Raw genomic sequence first — 11,226 nt, forward strand, 5'->3', positions numbered from 1 at the left:
GTGTATGCTTCTCCTTATCTTTTGTCTAAGTTCCCATACAGGAGATCCATCTAACACGGTGTAGGCAAAAGTAAAAATGGCTTTTTATTTCCTGGCTTGCCAGATGGAATAATTGGCCATAAACAGATGTCAAATATCAACAATAACAATTTAACTTGCAACACTACTGCATGATCAGTCACAAGCTTTAGGAAAGAAGGAAGATGTGTATTCAGATCAACAACACAACCCTGGATCTGATCATACTAATTTGGTTCTATTGATCATAAACCATAAATTCAGTTATATAGTCTTCTTCATCATAAAGCTGACCAAAGTGTATCTTTTAAGATGCACTGACTGTATATATTCAATAATATTACTGTGCTAATTTATATTGTTTTTAAAGGTGCTGCTTGCACATGACTTCTAGAACAAAATTCAGTCTGTGCTTGGAGCACCTTCAAAGGGGCTCTCGCAAGAGTTTGATTGACATGAGTGCGGGCCGGAAATGGTTGCCCATGGCTCTCACCTCTGATGTCATAAGCAAACGTGGTGGCTGAGGCGAGTCACAGGTGTCCTGCACTGCGCACAACCCTGGCTGAACTTCCGAAGGAGAGCGGTAACCATCCCGACCGGGATGGCATTATCAGTGATAACAGCCGAATGAGCACTGCTCTCACGTGGAAGGCAGGTCACCCCAGGGAGTGTGAACTAACCCTCATTAACACTGTAAGCAGCACTCAGTCCAGGTAGTGTTTAGTGTGCTGTGTAGAGCGCTAGCAAACGTGACTTAAACGTAATCGACAGACACAATCATTAACGCCACAAACGGTTTAAAAACTTTAAAAAAAATTTAAAAAAAACTGGCTCACACAGGTGTTAAGTTTAGAAACAGACCCAATGTTGCATTCAAGCTGAATAGTCAGCACTTAGTCAACATATACCTGCTGAGGCAAAACAAAGCCGAGGATGTGTAATGTCCTGTACTGGGGCTTGAAATCAATTAGTTGCTGATACATTTTGTGCAGGCTGGACATGTGCAGGGGACTTCTGACAGAAGTAACATGAAAGAGATGTGTCATGTCAGCAGATGTCATTTGATGACTCATCGACAGTTATTGATGCACAGTAAAATGTGCCAAAAGTTAGGTGACCATTCCTGTGGAAGCACACTATTCATGTTAAATGTTTTTTTTGTTTTCTTTGTGTGTGTGATGAGGAATTTGTTTTGACTTCTGTCTCTACTATTAAGCAACTTGGCCATATAGGAGTTTACAGGAAAAATAATTATACTATGCATCTGTAGCTTCTTCTTTTAAGGTCCTCTTGCCATTGTTTTCCTTGTTGCTTGCTCTTTTTTTCACATTGTGACTATGTACCAGTTTTCCCTTCCCCTTATTGCACCTCCCAGTTATGTATTTGTTATTTTGTGGACTCTTAATCTAAAGAGATGAGTAAAACACCACTGCGGTACTTCACCACTCACTGAGTAGTGCATTTATCTTCTATCCCAAGATAATATTAGCTCTTCAGACATAAATAAGCATCTGAGTCGCAATGGCATAAATAGCAGATGTGTGCTGAACATTTACCAGCTAGTAATCATGTATAAATACTCCTAACGCTTAAGTTGAGGTGACTAACCAGCACAAATATCACATCTTTTAGGTAGGAAAACTATAAAAATACAACCTAATTGCTTTGCTTACATGACTAGAGACAACATTTAGGAAACACTCTACTAGATATTTTACACAGCAACACAGTGTTATTCTTAACAATACTGTTTTCTCTTTCTATTTCCCAGAGCTAAGAAGCAGCTCATGTGGTAACCCAGGGGTTCCACCCAAAGGCATACTGAATGGAACTCAATTCAACGTAGGTGACAAGATTCGCTACCGGTGCGTCACCGGCTACGTCCTGGACGGACATTCACTCCTCACCTGTGTGACCAACGCAGCTGAGGTGTCAGTGTGGGACTTCCCTGTGCCAATCTGCAGAGGTGAGGCTCTTTTATCATTGAAAATGAGTTACTAATCGTTTTAATTGCAGGTGATGTTTTTTTGGTGGTTGAGGAAAAAGAAGAGATTTTTATTAAATAACATTTGAAAAACCTGTATGAACACCAAAGAACAATATCAACTATGCAAAGTATTAACATACCTCAGTAAAATACTTAATAGCCAAAGCTATAACACTTTTCTTTGTAACAAAATACTGTTGAAAAACAAGCTGCATTGTGGATGATGATGAGCATGTTGAAAATTCTTCTTCAATCAAGTTCTATTACATTTACAGAGTAAATTAAATGGCTATTGTTTCACAGTACTGTGAAGGGTCCTAAATGAAACTAAATTAAACAATCGCCAAATGTGGGGGCGGGCCGACGCACGAACGCATAAACACTGGCGCACACACCAGACACTACCTTCTGTTTACTGATAGCTAGCGTTTACCTCAGGCTAACTGACTAGCTAGTAAGGTGCAGCCAGCCTTCCAAAAGAAAGCACAGGAAACGGAATTTCCTGTGCTTTTCTCACTCAGTGTCTGCGGACAGCTGTAGGCTTGTAAGGGCGTTGATGTTTGGTTCTTTGTCGTACACACACAGCCACTTCCCTGAATCCACTTGCGAGACTGACACAAGTGTACGTCCGAGCCTGTCTCCAGCGCCTCCACCAGCAGGTTGTCAGCTGTGTGTTTGCCTTGTACACTCTCGGACGGCCGATTTAACTCGCCAGTCCGCATCAATATAGTTTCATGTGTCACGTAGCTCTCCAAAAGCAGAAAAAAGGAGCTTAAAAAGCAACTTGTGATGAGATACTGTCATCTGGACGGGAAGGATAACTCTGGGAGTTTGAAGGGGTGTGTCGGGATTCTGCCTTCTCACTCTGCATCACATCGTTACAGCCCTACTGCCAATGTTTACTACCAGCTCTACAATGTGATTGTAGGGTACCGTGGAGAATACATGTTATCTTCCCCTTTTAGGGTTACTCTTAGACATTTACAATGAGCAGATGATTGGTTTGTTTTGACCTCTTGTAGTTTGATTGAATTGCTTTACGTTTATTGCTGAGACATGATTGACTGCTTGATGGCATGTGATTGGGTGACTGGTGTAGTATAGTCTGGCAAGGCTTTATTAGATCTGTAAATTTGTTTGCACTCTAATGGGCTGGAATGATTTTAATCATGTTGAAGAAGTTGATTAGAGCCTCTATAGCTCAAAAGGTTAATTAAATATTTATTCCAAGTAGAGTAAGAAGCTTAAATACATTAATGCTGTTTGCAGGAGCGGTACATCTAATAGATTGTTGCATGGCCACTTGGGCTGTACTTAAATTGCTGACTCAGTTTTTGGGCACCTCTTCTTTGGAATGTTTTTCTGATTTAATGTTTTTCTTTATTTGTTGAGCTGTCTCCTTCTGCTGCCTTGCTGATGTCTCTTTCCCCTTTACTCTCGGACTACATAGGCTACAAAGCAAGCAATTAAAAGCTCACCAAGTTTTATTTTTATCTGAAAATGTTGGGCTGTAAAAAATAAATACACTTTTAGTCCATTATGGTTACTCACCAACTCCAGAGCCATTGTACATTTTTTGGTAGCAACCATATCCCGGAGGAACATCAGAGAAAAACTGTTCTCAGGCCACAGTTTAGAGGACGTGAAATTAAAATGAAATTTGTGAAACTGTGAAAACTCCAATGTCAACAGTTTTCCCTCTCCTTCCAGGTTGAGAATGTCGAGACAGCTGATACAAGAATATGGCAAACAGCTACATGTAGTGGACATTTTTTAACCAGTGAATTTTCTGTCTACCTCAGGAAAAGTGACCTAACAATAACGATAATTTTTACTGTTAACCAGATTACAAGTGTGGGTAAAAGTCAAATCATTAACATCAACACATTTGTAAGCATCGCCCGGTGAAAATGCTCTAAGCGATGGAGCATTTTATAGGTCAAGCCCTTTGAATGGTTGGTTTTGGTGCTGCTGGACCTTAACACAGCTTTTGACACAGTGCATCACAACATCTTGCTTGAAAGACTTAAGCATAGGGTTGGGTACTGAAACACAGTTTTGTTCTGGTTCCTACGCGACCGGTAAGAATTGGACTGGATTAGAACACACATTTTGGTTCCACTTACTGTCGAGTAAAATATTTTCCCTCGGTTTCTCCGACATGGATGTAAAAATAACCCACTTTCTCTGTAGTACCGTTATCTGGTTACCGTAAATGTAGGCTTCTCTTCAAATGGACCAAAATGGATGTAAAAGCAAATTAATCATTCACTGCACGTGATAGATAGTAAACATATTACACTTGCAACTGGCAACATACTTATTATATATTTAGTAACTTGAATGTTAATATATTGTTGGAAACAAGTGGGTGATGTTTATCTGTTGTGTTGCATTGATTTTCCCTTTTTATTTAAGCAGATGGATTTTTATAGTTTTCTATGTTGAAATGAAAAGCAAGAAATGCCAACAAGTCTTCATTTAATAAGTTAACACATTTTGATGCTGGTTTCTATACTAGGTGTAGAGTGCAAACTCATCCGAAGAGAGTATATACTAAGAGTTAAAGATAGCCCCTCTCATTTCAATAAACAGTCCTACAAAATCCCAGAGCTAGCAACGCATATTTGCTCATGCCAATTCATTCTACAGTGCAAAGCACAGCAAAAAGCAAATGGCACAGCAAATGTTTGAGAAACAGCAAGCTTTGAGGAAACAAAAAGCTGCAAATGGAGGGTTCCTTTCCATTTTAAGGATGGTGTTAGCCTCTATTGCCACAGGCCAGAAACATCCCTCCTTTTCAGGCTTGGGCAATGCTTGAGCCACACTCTCTCTCTTGACTAAATCTAGCCCAGCTCCTGTATGTGGGCAGATGGTCTTTTGATCTTATTTCCTCAGAGATTCTGCCCTTTCTGCTCATCAATTGTTTCATACAAAACTCACAGCCGCACAAAATCTCTCCCCACTCCACCTTCTACCCCCCACCGCCTCCCAACAACATCAGTCTCTTAACCAGTCACCTGCCCTTTGTTACTATCTGTCTCTCTTTCATATTAATCCAAGTTCCCTTCTCCATCCTCATCCAACTTCCAAAGTCTGGCTGACAGAAAGACCAAGGGATAGAGGAAAAAGAAAAGTGCAGGGACACATACAATATAATCTTTCAATACAAATGCTGTGTTTAAAGCAGGATAATGAGGTGCTATAACCCAAATTTGACCAATATTAAAACCAATATTAAACCTCATCCCTAAACTGTGGAATTATCAGATATACATACAGTGTCTGTATATGGTGGACAGTTATCAATTTCAATTCACTTAAAAGGGGTCATTGTTGTTTTTTAACGTGGAGGCACAGTGTTGAAGTCGGTATGGATGAAGTGGTGTAATTTAGTATTTCATTTCCTTGGTTTGACTCCTTATGAAACAACCTACACACAGCCATCATGCTTAATTATCTCGGTTATTGAGAAAATCAAAATGTATGGCTTAAATGGCTTTGAGTGCCTGGCAAGGTTATAGGAATCCCTTATTATACTGTGGTTAGTTTGAAATCCTCATAATGTCAGGTATTATCCCGTTTAGATGAACCATAAACATGTTTATCCTGTGTCACTCTTGCTTTGAAAGGTAACAATACTGCAAGGTAACAATACTGCAATATACAATATAGCTTGAAAGGTTGACAGAAAGACAAAAACAAGTAAGTTGATATTAATGGAGTTAAATAGACTGAAAGACTTGCATTCAAAAAAACAGACGGCATCGACTCAAAGCATTAAAAGGCAGTGAAATGGAGAATTAATGGCTATTCTAATCGGGGGGTGCTACTGCCTGTCACAGGAGCCCATTTGATTCTTTCCATCTAAATTTTCTCTGAACACTCAATAAACCAGGCACAGGACAGCAAACAGGGACAGTGTGGGAACATGTGAATATGGTCTATTGATACACTGTCATTCTTGCTGCCAGCCGCTGTCCAACAGAATAAGAGAATTAGGCCACAGAAAACTTTAAAACATTGCCATGTCGTAACGTCACTGGACTAAACACGCAGTTCTCTCTGCTAATTGATTAAACAAATTTAAATTGTACTTACCAATGGTATTTTTTTTTATTTTTTTTGTCGAAGTGAGAGCCAAGTTCTCCGCCACAGTTAGACTTGATACGAAAACATCTTCACCAATCTACTGTCAGAAAGGCTTAACAACAATCACCATTGTGATAGTGTTTGCATTAGGAATTATTTTACCAACTTAATCCTGATACTTAATATTCAATATTCATTGATTTTAAAAGAATGATATGAGTTTCATTTTTTATAAAACAAAATGACATACTGTATATCCCTTGACCATATGTAACATTTTGATTGTGTGGTGCCATAATGCTCAGTGAATCATCCTCTTTTATTATTAATTTAAAAACCTGAAATTACAGAGAGATAGTCACCTTAAAAAAATGACTCCCAGCAATATGCATGATACATGTTGAATTGCATCTCTGCAACCATTTATCCTCTCTTTACTGCTTCTCAACCCTGTCAATGTTTAACATGACTTGCAACTGAGCAAATGAGGGACCTACGATAGACATAGTCACTACTTTGCATTAATACAGGGATTATTACAAAGGAAAAACCTAAGGTGTATACATGAGTTCCTTCCTTCTATCCTTGGGGGTGAATATTTCTAAGTACAAAGACAAGTGTTGTATATCTGATGAAAGTCAAAGAGAGAGAGGCTTAATCCCTCCTCAAGAAGCATTAGATTGCTGATGCTGGGGATGTAAATGAGCTCAGCTAAAGCAGTCCTAATCCTCACCACCATCTTTTCTCTCTTTTTTTTCACACTGCCACCGTTTTTTAAAAGAGACAGATCCTCCTTCGTCTTTAAATCCAGAGCATGCTCTAATGATTTGCTCGGGAACACGTTGCCCAGGACTCAGTGTCTTTTATGTCACCAAACCTCGTTGGCACACTGTACCTTAAATGCTGCCTTGCAGCCCAATGAAATTCTGCATGTGAATATATGAAACCTGAAAGGCATTATCCAGTGGAAGCAATTTTAAAATTATCAAGCAGCAAAGCTTTTTTGAGCCTGAGACAGCAGTTCGCCGATTCATGATTTACACTACCATGCATGGGTGCTTCTCAAAGACACGGCTAAGAAACCTGTCGTAGCACTTCTGTACAATAATGAAGTACTCCCAAGCATCCTCCAAATTTCCCTGTGCAATTTAATTGGCTACTGTAGACAATAAGTTATAAGTGAGGTATCATTAAACCTGGTTGTGGAAATCTATCCAGTGCCCTTCTGAGGAAGCCCTGTGCTGCAAAATTGGTAATTAATCCATAGCACGTGAACCAATGAAAAGCTTTTTTCCTTAAACTGAAAAGTCTCTTTAAAGTTGCTTGCAGACAATGGGCAGGTACCAGTGCCATATTTACTATTTCCACGCTACATACATGACCTTCTTTACTTCTCACTCACACTCTTGCACTTGGCTTTTTGCTGACACCACCTGTATAATAATGTGAATAATGTTTAACAATCATCAGAGAGCAAGTCTGTTATCATGGAAACCACTTCAGAGGAAACTATAAAGGAGTTTTTTTTCATTTGTTCCAGCATCCTAGTCTGGTGTACAAATATATCTCCGGAACAAAATGGCCTTTCATTTTTGTTTACGGTTTATGGGAGAGTCTAGTCATTGTCTCTTTCTTTTCTATTATAATGCCAGTGGTATCATTTGTGGCAACATTCACGCCTTCCAGTCAAAACCCAGAATATAAACTGTGTTGGATGGCAGCATGTGGTTTCTGCTCACTGTCTACATGCACCTCACGACCTAACTTAATTTACTTTTATCTACAGTACAGAGTCTTACTGCTGTGTTATTTGATTGATTTATCAAGTTTCATTGTACAATGCCCTTAGGCACTAGCAGATGCCCTGCAGATTCTTGGATAAATATTATAGTTCTATTCCTTCAACTAATAATAATAATAATAATAATAATAATACAAGTTAAGTGACCAATGTAGACGTGTCTTTTTGGACTCTTTTGCTGATATTTATGTTTACAAAAAAATTACAAAACACTTAATTGCTAGATGTTTTAACGTTTAAATTGTTATGTTTAAGTAACTCATTTACGAAAAATGTTTTATAACATTACATTTCATTTTCTAATAAAAAAAGAATTCCAGATAGTGACAGAGATGCACCATCATGGCTGTGTAAATTCTGCCCTTGGCTGCCAAATTCCAGCTGATTGAGTTGTTTATGTTAGCACAAAATAAATAGATTCATTAAAAATATTGCTTTTGTTAGGGCCAAATTCCCTTTGACTGGGGAATTGTTTGGTTATCTCTTTAGCTGCCATTGTCAACCAAACATGGCATGAGTGCAACGGTCACGGTTTAGAGTGTTTGAAGAATCAACATAGAAAATATTCGCTTGACTTTTGAATACAAAGTCAAAAGTGGAGAAGTCTTGGGTAAAGCAAAGCAGAAGACTTGAGCCAAAATGATTCTTTTTAGCTTGAAGATGCTGTAAAACCTATTATGAATAACTGATTGGTGATTCCATCCTGATACTGTGTGATAGGAGCACTTACTGATAATCAGCTTTAACCCTCACCAAAATTGTGATACTTGTTGAATTGTAAATGGTAAGATTCCAAATTAACTACATTGAAAAAACTTACAATTTAATCATGACTGTTTGATTATAAGCTGGTATGCCATTGTTTTGAAGTATGACTTTTTTAAAGATTATTCTTTTGGCATTTTAGGCCTCTATTTAATAAGACAGCTTAGACATGAAGGGGGAAAAAGAGGGGGAATGACATGCAGCAAAGGGACGCAGGTCCTCTACATGTGGACCTGGTGAGCTATCCAGACACCAAAGCAGCTCATCTGATTTATTTTTTAAACTTAAGATCAAAATCTGAATTCTGGTATTATGACCGCATCAGCAGAGAGTGTACCGTTGGTGAGGGGTGATAAACCATCTGAATGAGTTGGACTAGCTTAGGACATGTATGTGAGGATCTGGGACAGATATTTTCAGCTGTTTAGAGGATTCACTAATATATTAGGGTGGTTGTGGACTGCAAAGACGTGTGTTTTAGGCTTGGCTGTAGGAGTTTTCTGACATTAGTCTGACATGTTATTTCCTTTTCCTTCCCTTTTGCTCCTTCTCTGTTTGTCTGTCTCTTGCAAAAATTCTAATCTTTCTTTATTTTTCACTCTTGATTTGCTCTCCACTTGTCTTTTTCCAATTCAACTCCAGTCCTCCCTGCATCTCTGATTATCTAACACTTCTTCACCACTTCTTTCTCGCTCTTTTTGTCTTGACAGCCATTTGGGCCCGTTACGCTGCCCCCCTGTTTGTCATCAACGTTAAAAAGTAATGTAGCTCCTTTGGTCAGACGTGCTGCACTTTAATAATATCAGTTTAATTTTAGCCTAGAGCTAATTAGTCAACAAATCTGTTGGGCTCTCGTTGAAATGTTGTCTTAAATACATTGAGGGGATATACAATTTGTTACTCATGCGAAGTGTCATAAGGTGGAGATGGTGATCCAAACCAAAAACAAATCATTATGACTCGACAGGCTTTTGTTGTTACAAGGCTGCAGCTATTCAACAAATGATAGACTGCCCTTGGTGTGGTGTGCAAATGAGTCAGCCCTTGATATGAATCGTATACGTTCCATCTCTGCCCTTCCTATGAAGACTTTGATCATTTGCTGTGCTTCAGTTAAAGTGTCAAAGGACATGGATCAAGCTAACTAGCAGTTCCTGCTCTCCCATCTTCTCCCCTTTTTTCTTTATCTTCTTTTGAATTTCATACACCCGCTTCTTGTTCCTTGACCAATCGTGTAATGCAGCATACAGGAATTTTCTAAGGCTGGCAGCTCTGACAGCCCTGAGTGGAGCACTGAGCCATCAAAGGTTTCAGCTAGCACAGCTGAGTGTCACATATTAGTCTTAAATGATGTGAAAACTGTGAAAGCCCTGCCATCATTAGAATTCTTAAGGGAGAAAAAACGGATACAGGGATAGAGTGGCGGGTGGTGAGTAATAGTAGAAAGATCTGAGAGGGCTCGGAGGAGAGAAATGGAGAGAGTGAGGTGGAGAGATGTAAGAAGGGGTGGGGGAGAGAAGGGAAAAGGGACGTGGAGTGAAAGAGCAAGCGACTGTTATGGTAGAGTGCATTAACATTCAACTGACGTACCGTGCTTCCCACATTGGAGAAAAAATAAACAATTTCACAGCATTACAAGCCCTGTTTATCACCATTTGTTTGTTTCCTGAAACACGAGTGGGCTTGGAAGACACATTGATGAATTACTGACTCTTGGATGGAGGGTGGAGACAAGAAAGAGAGAAAAAGCACAAAATATATATTTAGGACTTTTCCTCCTACCAACTGTACCGAAGAAAATGAAATTGTGACAGAATTAGCACATCATTAATTGGTAAATAGTTCTGCCCATTGTCAGAATATTACACTGTTGCCAGTGTGAAGACAACATTAGCAACCTTTTTAATCTTCTGTTTTATATTGTTAGCAGAATTGTTTTGGAAATAATTGTAGAAATGGGACTCAACAAACTGGATGTGTGAAAAAGAAATGAAATAGTTTAGTCTAAATGGCTTGAGCAGCTCTAACATTAGTTTCCACATTGGTCTTTCTGGTTTGCATGTATCTGAGGGGACAGGTGCAAATGTTTTATGCTTGAAGCCACTTTATTCCTATTTTGAACTTTGAGTAAAAGTTCTGAAATAACCCAGAGACCATGTGTCTTTTCTCCCCTCACCCTCCCCACCCTACTATCTCTTTGGTAACTGACAGCGGAGGACACGTGCGGTGGCACCCTAAGGGGCTCCAGTGGGCTCATCTCCAGCTTTGATTTCCCCAGTGGTGACTCCCCTGGCGCTGGTGGAGGTGCTGGAGGCCTGGGCAGCAGTGGGGAGTGTAAATGGACCATCCTGGCAGATCCGGGGGACACCATCTCCCTGGTTTTCACTGAATTTCAGATGGAGGAGAAGTCTGATTATTTGGAAGTAGAAGGATCTGAACCAGCAACCATTTGGTGAGTTGATCTTCCACGAGAAGTGATGGTGTGTTTTGCTTGCATTTCCTCAGATGATGTGTGTGTGTGTGTGTGTGTGTGTGTGTGTGTGTGTGTGTGTGTGTGTAGTGC

General features: G+C 39.5%; 1 protein-coding gene and 1 long non-coding RNA gene across 4 annotated transcripts in view; one reads left to right on the top strand and one right to left on the bottom strand.

The window, feature by feature from the left end:
* Window positions 1–11,226, top strand: part of LOC117946024 (CUB and sushi domain-containing protein 3-like) — a 219,942-nt gene that overhangs the window by 39,970 nt on the left and 168,746 nt on the right. For all 3 annotated transcript variants that reach the window (XM_034873814.1, XM_034873812.1, XM_034873813.1), the window contains exons 4-5: window positions 1,790–1,984; window positions 10,875–11,115. In XM_034873814.1, coding sequence (XP_034729705.1) covers window positions 1,790–1,984; window positions 10,875–11,115 — 436 coding nt within the window. The remainder of the gene's footprint in view (window positions 1–1,789; window positions 1,985–10,874; window positions 11,116–11,226) is intronic.
* The window catches only part of LOC117946025, a 19,033-nt gene continuing 9,084 nt past the window's right edge, over window positions 1,278–11,226 (bottom strand). The window contains exons 2-3 of the long non-coding RNA XR_004656951.1: window positions 2,595–2,598; window positions 1,278–1,288 (exon numbers count right to left, since the gene is read on the bottom strand). This is a non-coding gene — a long non-coding RNA (uncharacterized LOC117946025). The remainder of the gene's footprint in view (window positions 1,289–2,594; window positions 2,599–11,226) is intronic.

Source organism: Etheostoma cragini, chromosome 6 (genome assembly GCF_013103735.1).
Source record: "Etheostoma cragini isolate CJK2018 chromosome 6, CSU_Ecrag_1.0, whole genome shotgun sequence".
Lineage (NCBI taxonomy): Eukaryota > Metazoa > Chordata > Actinopteri > Perciformes > Percidae > Etheostoma > Etheostoma cragini.